This window comes from Alexandromys fortis, unplaced genomic scaffold, assembly GCF_014885135.2.
Source record: "Alexandromys fortis isolate MF-2015 unplaced genomic scaffold, M_Fortis_MF-2015_v1.1 scaffold_290, whole genome shotgun sequence".
NCBI lineage: Eukaryota > Metazoa > Chordata > Mammalia > Rodentia > Cricetidae > Alexandromys > Alexandromys fortis.
Genome location: NW_026068167.1, coordinates 301012 through 315134, shown reverse-complemented (window position 1 = coordinate 315134; position 14123 = coordinate 301012). Strand labels below are relative to the sequence as shown.

General features: G+C 38.2%; 1 protein-coding gene across 2 annotated transcripts in view; it reads right to left on the bottom strand.

Annotated features, from left to right (window-relative positions):
* Positions 1-493: 493 nt before the first annotated feature.
* Positions 494-14123, bottom strand: part of St13 (ST13 Hsp70 interacting protein) — a 46802-nt gene continuing 33172 nt past the window's right edge. For both annotated transcript variants that reach the window (XM_050128269.1, XM_050128268.1), the window contains exons 6-12: positions 10900-10984; positions 10656-10766; positions 9112-9214; positions 6879-6995; positions 5111-5159; positions 3079-3212; positions 494-2011 (exon numbers count right to left, since the gene is read on the bottom strand). In XM_050128269.1, coding sequence (XP_049984226.1) covers positions 1883-2011; positions 3079-3212; positions 5111-5159; positions 6879-6995; positions 9112-9214; positions 10656-10766; positions 10900-10984 — 728 coding nt within the window. In that variant the 3' untranslated portion in view covers positions 494-1882. The remainder of the gene's footprint in view (positions 2012-3078; positions 3213-5110; positions 5160-6878; positions 6996-9111; positions 9215-10655; positions 10767-10899; positions 10985-14123) is intronic.

The following is a 14123-nucleotide window of genomic DNA, read 5'->3' as shown; positions in this document are numbered from 1 at the left end:
ACATGGGTGAACATTATACTCAGCTTTTAGGGGGCAGCTGTTAGTAATCCATAGCCCACTGTACCCATTATATAACTTCAGTGTACAATATACCCCCCAAAAAAAACAAAAAGGGGAAGGTCAAGATCCAGTTTGAAACCGTATTTTATTTTAGCATCTTAGGAATATTAACCACATATCTTTAAGCAAAAAAAAATCATAGTATTTTTCTTATAATATCTTTAGTGAAAAAAAATACCCCAATATTTCTGGTGTAGAAATGATACTGAGTCTTTATGAAATAAATGAAGCCTGTATTTTTTTTCTATCTGTGGAACTCAGAAGCCTAAAAGCAAAGGACACAATTTTCAGAAGAGCAATTTCACCCACTTATGGTAATATTTGCAATATTAGAATATAATTAGTTATAGTTAGAGTCCAAAAGAAACTATCTTTAGTAAAGCACAGCACGCCATAGAAATTATGAAAGGAAAACACTCTTGGACAAAAGGAACACCGTGCAAAATTCAAATTTAAGGATATGTGATGGTTATCAAGGACTTTAAACACATGCTCTGTCCAAATACAACTTCTTCTTACATGTAACAAGATGCATCTGTGTCTGCTGTATAAAGCAGTTAAAACCTGCATAGACATATGATTTCAGATGTGTTAATTTAAATATGCACTCTGTGGATTTATCGTTTTTCTTTATCCTTGCAGCAGGAGAGAAAACAGGCATTAAATACATTGCAGTATTTAAGAGCTGAATAGGACAAATGAATCTTTCATCATATGTAAACAATTTAAACTCTTCAAAATACAAAGGTGTATACTTCAACATCAACTCTAAAATCACATTTGTTTCTCAATTTCATAAGCAAACCTAAAACCAAAGGGAAGCTCCCTTTCAATGACTTCTGATATGATAGGAGTTCACAAGTGTCAAAGTTTAATATTCAAACAAGCAACTCCATGGTCCAATAAGATACCACAGCTGTTCCAGGTATGACCTTACAATGACCGTATCTACTATATATGAAATTAAACTAGCAATAAATATGCTTCCACAATTATGTTGCAAAGTGATGACACTAGTGAAAAAAATACCTTTAGCTCAGCAAGAAGATCAAGAGGACAAGCAGACAAGTATTTTCTAACAGGAAAGGTAATTTTTGACAGAAACATAGAAAGACCATTTTCCTTTATGTGGGAATGATAGGGAACATTTATGTGAAACAGTGGACAATAGCAGAACTAGGGATTCTAATTCCACTGCAATGCCTAAAAATAAAATCGCCCCTGCAGCACAGTGTAAGATTTAAATGGAGTTTACACAGAGTCAAACAAAACCTAGGACTTGCTGCTGCTCTGTCCAACATTTCAGTTCTACCCAGGTCAGATCCAAATACTGGTGGTCCCAAGAATTCACTGAAATAGATCATTTTGAAATAAAACATTAAAAAAAGACAGATCAAGATGCTTTAGTGTCCAACTCAATCAACTTAAATGAGTTTTATTTACTTCCCACTAACAAATCTTTATTTCCATTCATGAGAGCAGTAAGTCAACCATATTCAGCTTCCTTGCCCAGTAATTCAAAGGAAAAACTCAAAAAGATTAATAAAGAAAAATGGAGGAATTAATACCCCCTAAATTTTTAAAAAATATGTTTAAGGTTGAAAAATGTTTATAATTCCTAGTAGGAAAACATTATCTGAATGAAGACCCTAATGGCAAACCACTGTAAAATGCTTCAGCCGCATTTGATGCAGAAGGGTAGGGATAGTCTTCGAAGCACCCCAGCTCTCCTGATGAGGTCAGAGGTACACTGGTTTGTATTATTGCAACATCCAGTAAGTGAGCTAAGCTGCTCTTCATTCAGCAAGGGCTCTGTTTGACATTACGCTTGACCTCCAAACTTGGCTGACAATTTACTGATGAGATTCATAACCTTTGGGTTGTTCTGATATTTTGACATATTTGCTGGGTTCTGGGCCACATCCTGGAAAGCCACCATGACTTCTGGATCCTAAAATAAATAAATAAATAAATAAATAAATAAATAGGGAGTAGGGTTGAATTTTTCAGCTATGTTGGATGTTTTGTTTTTGTTTGAGATAGCCCTGGCTGTCCTAGAATTAGCACTATAGACCATGCAGGTCTCAAACTCACAGAGATCAGCCTGCCTCTGTCTTCCAAATGCTGGGATTAAAGGTGTATGCCACCACATCCTGGCAATGTCTGGGTTTTATAACTTATTTAAGCAACGTGACCAATGGACCAAGTTTAGTATTCTAAATCTAAATTTAAAACGTTTTAAATAAAGAGATACAATTTCTAATACTAAATGCCCTGATGTCAAAGCAGTGTAAAACACTTCACCCACATTTGATACACAAGGATTGGGAGTATCTTCAAAGCATCCAAACTCAAGTCAAACTTAATTCTGTAACTTGAACTAAAAATAATGAAAAAGAAAGCACACATAACACTGATATAAAGAAACATTAATTACTATTTCCTACAACAAACTTTCAAAAATGTAATCTTTAGGCTGGGGACTGGAGTTTGGTTCCCAGAACACTCCAGGGGATCTGGTAGCATATATTTGGCACACATAAATACAAGAACACACACACACACAAAATAAAACAGGCTGAAAGAGATGGCTTAGCGGTTAGGAGCAATGGTGGTTCTTGCCAAGGAGCTGGCTTGGGTTCCCAGCATGCACATGGTGGCTCATGATGCCCTCTTATGATCTCTAAGGGCACTAAATGCATGTTAGAAACATGCAAATAAATGTTCACAGACATAAAAATTTTTTTTTTTTTTTTTTTTTTGGTTTTTTAAGACAAGACTTCTCTGAGTGTAGCTTGTCTGTCCTCAAACTCACAAGTATCTGCCTGCTCCTTGAGTGCTGGGATAAAGGTATGAGCCAGCACTGCCAACAAAATAAATTTATCTCAATTTAGATAGATGCCAGACTGCAAAATTAGTTGATAACAAAGAGGAAAAATAGCAGAGAATGCTGTCATCACACAAAAGAAGAAAAGAAAGGCTCTGATGATCAAAGTCCAACTTTATTCCAAACCTTACCTGCATTGCTGCAAGAACCTCGGGGTCACTGAGGATTTCATTGAGTCCAGGCATTCCTCCCATTCCAGGCATGCCCCCTCCCATTCCAGGCATTCCTCCAGGAAAATTACCAGGCATTCCCCCAGGAAAACCACCTAGAAGGATAAAAGAATAATGAGGGGCATCACCAAGTTTCTACTGATCTTCTCTAACACTGAAGGACACACATGAGGAACAAGGATGCCCCTGGGCAGTTAGCACATTCTTTTCTTAACAGAGCAGGCTGTCAAGCACGACTTCTAATTTTTTAGAGCTGTAAATCAGACTTTACTCCTTTCTGGAGTTATTTTTCATTACTTAAAGCTGCTCGATAAAACTAATCCTGCCTTTTAAAAAAAAATACCAGAAATCAACATGTAACATGTTTCGGGTCCTCCTAAAACATTAACGTCAGACATGTCTTGGGGTTGGGGATGAGTTGTCTGATGCAGGGTGGCTGTTCTGAACCCTTCATTTCCTCCCTTGGCATCCTAAATGCTAAGTCTGCAGGTGTGTGTCACCATGCTTGCTCAATCATCTTTAAATTTCTTCTTCTTCAGAGTTACTTGTTTCAATTTAAAGTTAATTTTTATCAGTCTAAGCTTGTTTTATTTAGTTTTGGCATTTATCTAGAGCAGTTATTCCTCAAGTATTACCTAAAATAGGGATAACAAAAATTAATTTCCCTTTTTAGCTTACCGAATCAGACAGCTGAGAGCCTGGGCAAGCTCAAAACTTGCTCTGTAGGTGAAAATGGTCAAGAATCCTGAGCCTCTGGCCTCTACCTCCTAAAGTCAGTGTCCTAGTTAGGGTTACTATTGCTGTGATGAATAACCTTGACCAAAAGCAAGTTGGCTTACCCTACTTCCATATCAGTTCCATATCACTGAAGGAAGTCAGGACAAAAACACAAACAGGGCAGGAACCTGGAGGTAAAAGCTGATGCATGGGCCATGGAGGGCACTGCTTACTGGCTTCCTCACTATGACTTGCACAGCCTGTTTTCTTATAGAACCCAGGACCACCAGCCCAAGGATAGCACCCATCAATCACTAATTAAGAAAATGTCCTACACTTGGATCTTACAGAGGCATACTCTCAATTGAGGTTCCTTCCTCTTATATGACTCTAGCTTGTGTCAAGTTGGCATAAAACTAGCCAGGACCGGCTGACAGGTGAGCTTCACTAGGCTTGGTGAATCAATGTATTTAGGAGTCCCATTCTAAACAATCAGAATCGCTAAAAAATAATATACAATTATTGTCCTGAAACTCCTCTGTATACCTCAAATTCAGAGATCTGCCTACCTCTGCATGAGCTACCACTGCCTGGAGAACACATGCTACACATTTTCTAGCTTTGAAATAAATTGGTCTACCCAATGTCATATAAGCACAAAGTTTTCCTTGAGAGAATATGATCACAAAGTAGAAGACAGTCTTTTAAAAAAATAAGCAAAAAAAAAAAAAAAAACCCAACACCCCAATTGTTAAAAGTGTATTGTTTATAAAAAAAAAAAAAACACTTCACACTGCCTCTTTCAGGCAACAAAACTTATTTTCTTAGTTTCTTTCCCCCTCATCTTTCTGAATGCTAGTCCTCTGCTTACATTCAAAAGCTTTGTTTTGCTAATAATTTCTGATTATAAAACATTTACAAGAAAGAAAAGAGGGCCTAGAAACCTCAACAGTTAGGAGTGCATGCTTGATGCTCTGAAAACAGTTCAGGACCCAGTTTCCAATTTGGAAGGCTCCAAACTGACTGCTGTTAACTCCAGTTCCAGGGTATTAAAGAACTCTCAACACACAAACAAGTGAACATATTCTCTCTCTTTGGATTTTCAAGACACTTTAAGACAGGGTTTCTCTGTATAGTTAGTCCTGGCTGACCTGGAACTCAGTTTGTAGACCAGGATGGTCTTGAACTCACAGAAATTCAGATGCCTCTGCCTCTTGAGTGCTGGGATTAAAGGCATGTGCCACCACACCTGACCATATTCTCCTTTCATACATACCTGGAAAAGAGCCATACTGAGCCCCAGACTGTCTTCTGGCTTCCTCTTCCTTGAAGATAAAATGAAAACAAATTATGTAACGGAAGAAAAGTAACAAAAAAGTCTTTTCCCCCATACTTAACCTATCCATGGAAATCCAGGGAATCAAAAAATTAGAGGACAGCAGAATAGTGAGATTCAAAATAACAGAAGAATCATTTCCAACTGTCACTGGCCTCATTTTACAAATGATTTCTAGCAATTTTACTTCTCTGTTAAGGCAAATCACTTGCTTCTTATGCAAGCTATGAATTCTCGCCTACTTTAAAACTCCAAAATGAAAAGGCATGTCTAGATTACTTCCTAGGTTCATCTCTTTTACATTCTCCCAGCAAAATGTAAAATAACACTGAAAAAGTCTTTCTGAGCTGTTTTTATAACCAACAAAAGTCAATTAGAACCTTCCTTCATACCTAGTTAGAAAAAAATCAAGATAGACTGTATCCCACTGGTACAGCATTTGCCTCTCATGTTGAGGCCTACTTCAATCCCCAGGACACGAAGAGAAGAAAACCAAATAAATACAAACACATAGGCATATTTTTTATAAACTATGACACTTAAACATGTATATTTAAAGTATGATGTAAAATTAAACTTCCTTATATATAGCTATATAAGGAAATGCTAGTAGTCTACAACAGTTGTATACCAGCTTCTTCCAGAAATGAAAACAGTCCATCCTGTAGGGAAGCTCTTTAAGCAAGGTAACAACTCAAAATACCTTTAGAGGTCTCTGAAACTCTAGGTTCCCTTTCCTAAGAGTAAACAAGCCAAGCTGCTCAGAGTCACTCACAGTCAAGTCAAACTGCCTGAAGAGGTCATTTGGAAAGGTCACTTTGTGACCTGCTAGCCTGCCTGCAGGCTGTGCAGTGCACTCCAGGTTCTCAGCTTTTTGTGAGCTGTCACCCATGCTGAGTGGACACTGGTGATGGAACTGTCTCTAAGTCGTTTCTTCTCCTACAGAGAAGCCCTCACCTATATTCCTGTAAGTAACCCAATTAAAAACTCATGGTTCACCAAGTTGAATGTTGCATTCGTACTTTGGTCTGTTGTGGACTCCCTATCTGGCATGAGCAAATGTGTGCCTAGCACCTCCTGAGGAAGTCTTGTCACATAACACTAATATACAAAGACACACAGGAAAGAACAAACTAGGAGAAACAGGAAGGGATTAACACTACGGGGGTACACTAACAAAAATCTCTTTCTACATTTCTATAATACAACTGTATAATTATAAATAAACAGAATTCCCCCCCCCCCTTGAGAGAAGACTATGCTGACTCATTTTCCCGAATGCTGGGATTAGATGCATAGCTAGAATCTCTCTCTTTTTTAAAAAAAAATAGCCATGAACCCACAGTTAGAAAGAGAGGAACCATAAAATAAACAGAGGAGAAATCCTATGGGAAAGGACTAGTACCCACACAAAATGATAGCAATATCAAATTTGAATTAACCTGGCCAGGAAATTTTGAGTTTGAATTGGGGGGGGGGGGTTGCAGCCCTGCTGAAGAAGTCTCTGCAAGTGTCAAAGAACAAACAAATATAAATTGGTGAAAACACAAGATCACTTAAATTTAGAAACTAAAAACAGAAAGGAAAGAATGTATGGAGACTCCTTTCGAGGGCTGTCACCCCACACACTACAGCCATCTCAGAAAGAACAGAGAATTAGCAACAGTGTCCTGAGGTCTCATCCACTGAGTTAGTTACAGCAATTTACCCTTTGGGCTCTTTCATGCTCTTCTCGAGCCTTCTTCACCCTTTCTATTCTTTCTTTTATCTCTCGCTCTTCACGTTTTCGCTCATATTTTCTCCGATGTTCAGCAATTTTTTGAGCCTGGAAAGAAGAATCACAGGAAGTAAGTTTGCCTGAAAAGTCTGATAAAGTCAAGTGACGTTTATGACAAAGCTCAAGGATTAAATACTTTACAAATTTTAGGACAATTCTTACTTGATGGCTTCTACTCACAACATAGAACTTAGGATTCACCAGTCCCAGATCAGCACAGTAGAAAAACTATCATTAAAAACTTCTGCAGAAGTAGGCAGATACTCAATACACTCACCAAGATTTTGCCAGTCTGTCTATATTTCATGTTTCTACACCTATAAAATGGGGCACAAGGTGGGCTGGCAAGATGGCTCAATGGCTGCTCTTGCAAAGAACCTGGGTTTGATATTTAGTATCCATACAGCAACTTAGAACTGTCTTTAACTCCAGTTCCAGATGATTCAATGTGCTCTTCTTCCTCCTGCAGGCATTGCAGGAATGTGACACCCATGTAGTTATAACACCCATAACATAAAATGAAAACAATACTTTAAAAACTGGGGACACAGAAACATTCAGTCTTAGACCCTGGGATAGAGTTTCGTGGTAAGTACGTGATTAACACACCCAAGGCCTGGCTGGAGTTTGATCACTAGAACCACCCAAAAAGGGGTGGAGACGCAGAAATAGACCTTTCAAATGCTTTAGAGATAAACAGTTGGTATTCAAATGTTAGTTGCTTTAGTATCCATACAAGTATTTTAAATACTTTATGTTAAAATAACGTTCAACAGTTAGTTTGCTAAGTTTATTGCAATAAAAATGTTTTAAAAAGCAGGTGGTGTCAGTGCACGCCTTTAATTCCAAGACTAGGGAGGCAGAGGCAGAAGGATCTCTCTGAGTTCAATCGAGGCCAGCCAAGTTCCAGGCCAGTCAAAGCTATACACAGAAAAACTGTGTTGAAAAACAAAAAAAGTCAAGAGCCAGTGAGATGGTTCAAAGTTAAAGCAAATGCTACAAAATACTGATGACTTTAGTTAAACCCCAGAAACCAAGGCTGAAGAAAAAAAATGACTCTTCCAGCCTCTATACACATCTTCACAGCAACATTAATAACAAGTAAAAGGGGGAAAAATTCTATTAATCAAATTAAATCTGGTGATAATTTAAATCCAATAAAACCCCATGTATTAAAATATTTAAGGGTAAATTCAATTTATTCTTTTTCATTCATTCATTCAAAACGGGGATTGAACCTGGGACTTTGTAAATGCTACACAAGCACTCCACCACTGAGCTATATCCCCAGTTCATACTTCTGCATTAAAAAAAAATAAAATAAAAAGACTTTGTAGTTGGATGTAGTGATGCACAATTTTAATCCTAGCATTTTGGAGGCAGAAGCAGGTGGATCTCTGAGTTTGAGGCCAGCCTGGTATATAGAGCGAGTTCCAGGATAGGCAAATCTTGAGATTCTGTTTCAGGGGCAAAACAAATAAAAGACTCTAAAGGTTATATAGTTTTTGGAATAAACAGTTTCATTAAAAACAACAAAAAAAAAAAGTCTTGCAAAGCAGTGGTGGCACACATCTTTAATCCCAGCACTTGGGAGACAGAGATAGGCAGATCTCTATTAGTTCCAAGCCAACCTGGAGACACAAAGGGAGTTCCAGAACAGCTAGAGCTACAGAGAATCCCTATATCAAAAACAAAACACCCCCCAAAACCAAAATCCTCTGCATAGTAAAGACTTAAAAAAAAAAAAAACCTGAAATTAACCCGAGAGGACTTTGTCCTCTGCATACCCCTATTACATAAGATGAGCAGATGTCCAACATAACCCTGGGTCACATTTTGTGATTTTCAGTAGCTTTCCTTACTGTAAACCGGCCCTTTCTTCCTTCCTTCCTTTCTTGAGACAGGGCCTCTCTACATAGCCAGAACTCAGAGATCTGCCTGCTTCTGCCTCCCAAGTGTGTGCATCACCTTTCTAATTTTGCTTATCACTCCACTGAAGTCTTGTAGAAAAGTGTCCAAATTGGAAGCATGACATACTAATGAGTTTCGAGGTGGAACACATTGTCAGTGCCTTTACCGCTCCATGTTTCATCACCTGTGTCAGGAGATTGTACCTTCCAGGGCAAGTACAAAGCCATGAAGTCTTAAGGACATTCTGACATACCCGAGGTTGAACCTCTTTCAGCATTGCACTGGCATCCTCGTCATAATCCAGTTTACAGGCAAGGGCTAGATCATGAGCTGCTTCTTCCCAGTGACCCAAGAGTCTGAAATAGATTTTAAAAAAAAAATCACTGAAAGAGCCACTTACAAAAAGCAGAATAACAGAAAGTTACCAGTTAGTTATAAATTACAAATTTTTAAGCAACCAATTTAAGAACTGTGTTACCATTATGAGTAACATTCTAAAAACTTGATGAAACTGAAATTACCACAATAATTCTCAAGTATTTAAAAGGAGGAGGTAAAGCAGTAATTTTTTTAAATATTTATTTATTTATTATGTATACAATATTCTGTCTGTGTGTATGCCTGCAGGCCAGAAGAGGGCACCAGACCTCATTACAGATGGTTGTGAGCCACCATGTGGTTGCTGGGAATCGAACTCAGGACCTTTGGAAGAGCAGGCAATGCTCTTAACCTCTGAGCCATCTCTCCAGCTCCTAGCCACATATTTTGAATGAGCTATATTCTTAAGGACAATCCTAACTGTCAAGAAGAACTTTTCAACTAACTTGGAGGGTATGCTGTGCTAAGATAATAATTATGAAACACTGTTATATATATGGTAGGTTTATAAAATTACATAGGGACAAAAACTTAAATGGCAAACATTCAGTTTATAATTCAAAATTTTAGCATAAATGCAATTTAAACATTCTTCATTCAAATCATTAATTTCTAAAGATACTTTTTCTTAGTTGTGTCAGTGAAGTGACAGTAACAGAAGCAGTAAGTACACCCACCCTACCACACAGGTTTTACATCCCATAAAAATAAACTATTGTCTCTTAAGTTTATTCTAAATCTGTAACCAGCCAGGCACAAGATGAGAGCATGCTCGTATTAGACAGCAGATCACCACCTGAGAACTAGTGGCCGATTTCCAAGATACCAAACAACCTGTTAAGTGTCTCCTCCACCTACACAGCATTGATACAATTATTTCAACCTTTGTCTTTGAGAAGTGCCTTCATAAAAGTCACTACTGTGAGTCATTTAATATATTTATGCAAAGAACATCCATTCTCTCCAGACAGTGGTAGCACACACCTCAGCACTTGGAGAAGGCAAGCAGATCTCTAAAAGTTTGAGGCGAACCTGGTCTACAAAGTGAGTTCTAGAACAGCCAGTGTTGTTACTAAGAGAAACCCGGTCTTAAAAAACAACAAAATCCAAGAGAGATAATGATCGTATATTGAATACCCTAGCCTGAATCTTCTTTATTCATTACTAGAACCTTTAAAAAAAATCTGAATAAAAGGCATTTTCACCCAGTTTGGTAATTATTTCTAATGGTAAAACTTAAGTGTTTCACAAGTGTGTGTTTCCTGAAGTTCAGTGACTCTCAGGTACACTGAGAAGCTGATATAGTTCAGGTATGAATAGAGATGACAACAGGTGTGCACCACTACTCCCTATGGGTCAAACTCAGTCCTCCAAGCACTATTAACAGCTAAGCATTTCCCCAGCCCTGTTTGCTCTTACCTGTGTGCTTTCCCTCGCCACTTGTATGGCTGAGCTGAATCAGGGTTTATCTCAATGGCTCTGTCACAGTCTCGGATAGCAGCATTTGGCTTCTGTAATTTGACGAACACACTAAAAAACCAAGATAGTATTAAGAAAAATGTCGCTTCAAACAATAAAACCTTTGGGATTTCTACAGAATCAAAATTACTTAAAGAAGGATAAAAAGTCTATAAAAGGTACTTTTGTATTTAAGTGTTCTTACCTGGCTCTCTTGGCATACAGAATAGCCAAGCGAGGATTTAGCTTGATGGCATCAGTGAACAAGTCAATTGCTTTCTGCAGCTCACCTGAAGTGAAACAATACTTACTAAGAAATATCCAAAGGACAAAAATAATAATAAAATACTTTGACTTTTTAATCTGATTAAGAATTATACATCCTTTTCTCAGTCGGGAGGCAGAGGCAGGTGGATCTCTGTGAGTTCGAGGCCAGCCTGGTCTACAAGAGCTAGTTCCAGGACAGGGACCAAAAAGCTACGGAGAAACCCTGTCTCAAAAATCAAAAAAAAAAAAAAAAAAAAACAATGTCTCAAAAAAACAAAAAATTTTTTAAAAAAGTAATTTTATGTCAGTCATCTTAGTTTTACTTGTTAGAAGGATAAATTAAGCTTAAACTGCCCAAACTATTATACAGGACTGAGAAGAAAACCAGAGTACTACTTGAATTCACAAAAATAGAGACATCCAAGCCATTAAGACATTAACCTTTATTCACTGTTATCATTACTTGTCTCTGTATTTTTATAAATGTATTCACACATGTTTGGACTAGAATATAGCACTGGATGCCTTGGAGCTGGACTTAAGGATATATGAGACACCCAATATGGGTGCTAGGATCTCTAGTCCTACTGAGCCATCTTCCAGCCTCACAGTCTTAGCTTTATATGTAATGAGTCACACCGATTTATTCTTACTTGTGTATGCATGTATGCAGAGAAATCAGAGCAACTTTCAGAGCTCCTTTCATCTTATCAGTCCCAGGGACTGAACTCAAATTTCCAGGCTTGGTAGCCAACACCTTTGCCTACATAGCCATCTTGTTGGCCCAAAAGCTTTTGGGTTTTTTTTTCTTTTGTTTATAAATTGGTCCTTTAAGAGAAGCTCACTAACAAATAAAAAACAGAATTAGAGGGCTGGAGAGATGGCTCAGTGGTTAAGAGCATTGCCTGCTCTTCCAAAGGTCCTGAGTTCAATTCCCAGCAACCACATGGTGGCTCACAACCATCTGTAATGAGGTCTGGTGCCCTCTTCTGGCCTTCAGGCATACACACAGAAAGAATGTTGTACACATAATAAATAAATAAATAAACAAACAAACAAACAAATGTCTAAATATAAAAATCGAGGGCTGGAGAGATGGCTCAGAGGTTAAGAGCATTGCCTGCTCTTCCAAAGGTCCTGAGTTCAATTCCCAGCAACCACATGGTGGCTCACAACCATCTGTAATGAGGTCTGGTGCCCTCTTCTGGCCTTCAGGCATACACACAGAAAGAATGTAATAAATAAATAAATAAATAAATATTAAAAAAATAAAAAAGTTCTTTGTATGGCTCAGTTTAATTCTCAGTAGCAAGACAACTGAAGAATTTTCAAATGTAAAACTTTGTTGGGAAATTTTTTACCCAATTAGTGAATACGGGATTTTAACAAACTTCACAAAAACAAAACACACAAAAAAAATTATCAGTGCCCGGAGGGGTGGCATAGCACTTTAATAATTCCAGCACTTGGGCAGGTGGATTTTTCAAAGTTCAAGGCCAGCTTAGTCTACATGAGTTCCAAGAGAGCCAGAACTATATAGTGAGACATTGTCTCAAAAAACAAAAAGCAAAAACCCAAAAAAGCCTTACTTAGTACTACTGTGTGTATGTGTGTCTTACACAAAGTTCTTTCTAATAATAAAAATATACCATGTTGTAGAGCTTTGCACAATTCCATACAAATGTTCTACAACTACATCACCAAATTTAATAATTAATTTTCACTCAACATCGAAATCTATTCTCCATCCCCCATCTCCCTAAACAAGTAAACCGTCCTTCCATTTATCTAGGACAAATGTTGGCAAACTGTTTTCTGGAAACAGCCATTACTTTATACTTTGTAGATAATACACTCAATCCAAGTTGCCATTTGAGTAGAAAACTGACATTGTTAGGTACCACAACTGAACCCAAAGTAAGGCACTTGTGTGTGTGATCAAATGTTTTAACTAAGTGACTTTGCCAACTCCAGGTCAGGGTTATACTCAGAATACCTAACTTATAATGTTGTTTTGATCCACTTATCGATACTATGAAATCAGAACTAGGTCACTGGGCGGTGGTGGTGCACGCTTTTAATCCCAGCACTTGGGAGGCAGAGGCAGGCGGATCTCTGTGAGTTGCAGGCAAGCCTAGTCTCCATAGCGAGTTGCAAGACAGCTAGAGCTACATAATATGACTCTCTCAATAAAATAAAAAAAGACAGTTCTAATAAAGGCCAAAAATATCAATCAAAACTTCAAAACACTAAGGCAACTGTACAATACAAAGAATAAGCAAGCCAACATGGACCTAAACTAAACAGATGGTACAATGAGCTGGGGATGATGCCAATGCCGAAAGTCCCCAGCATTCACAGGGCTGAAGGAGGAAGATCTCAAGTTTAATAAAGGCCAGCTTTAGCCACAGAGTAGAAATCCTGTGGACATTTTAACCTAGCTCTACTACTGAGACTAACACTTCCCCCATCCTAACCCCACTCCCATGCCAAAAAGCCAAGGAGTCAATATGGAACCACACAGCTAAACTCATCTGAAAATAAAACTTTCAGTCATCTTCTAAATCAAGTGCAAATGTGCATAAGCATGTGACAGCACCGTTAGCTACAGTGACACGCCTTCCAAGTTATGATGTAGTCTGCATTAAATGCTACTGATAATAGTCACAACAGTTCCAAGTTTAGGATCACTCATTCAAATTTAACTAAACATAATATCAAGTCTTTCTAATATTTTTAAATTACAATTTAGGGGCTGGAGAGATGGCTCAGTGGCTGAAAGCGCCTGCAAAAAGCCAACTTTCATTCTCAGTATCACATGCTGGCTCACATTACCTTTAGCTGCAGTTCCAGGGCATCTGACACCCTCTCTTGGCTTCTACAAGCACGAGGCACGCACGTGGTGCACACACACAGATGCAGAAAAAACACTCAACATAATTTTTTAAATATTTATTTATTTATTATGTATACAATGTTCTGTCTGTGTGTATGCCTGCAGGCCAGAAGAGGGCACCAGGCCTCATTACAGATGTTTGTGAGCCACCACGTGGCCGCTGGGAATTGAACTCAGGACCTTCAGAAGAGCAGGCAATGCTCTCAACCGCTGAGCCACTTCTCCAACCCCTCAACATCATTTTTAATTAAATCTTTGGCAAGGGT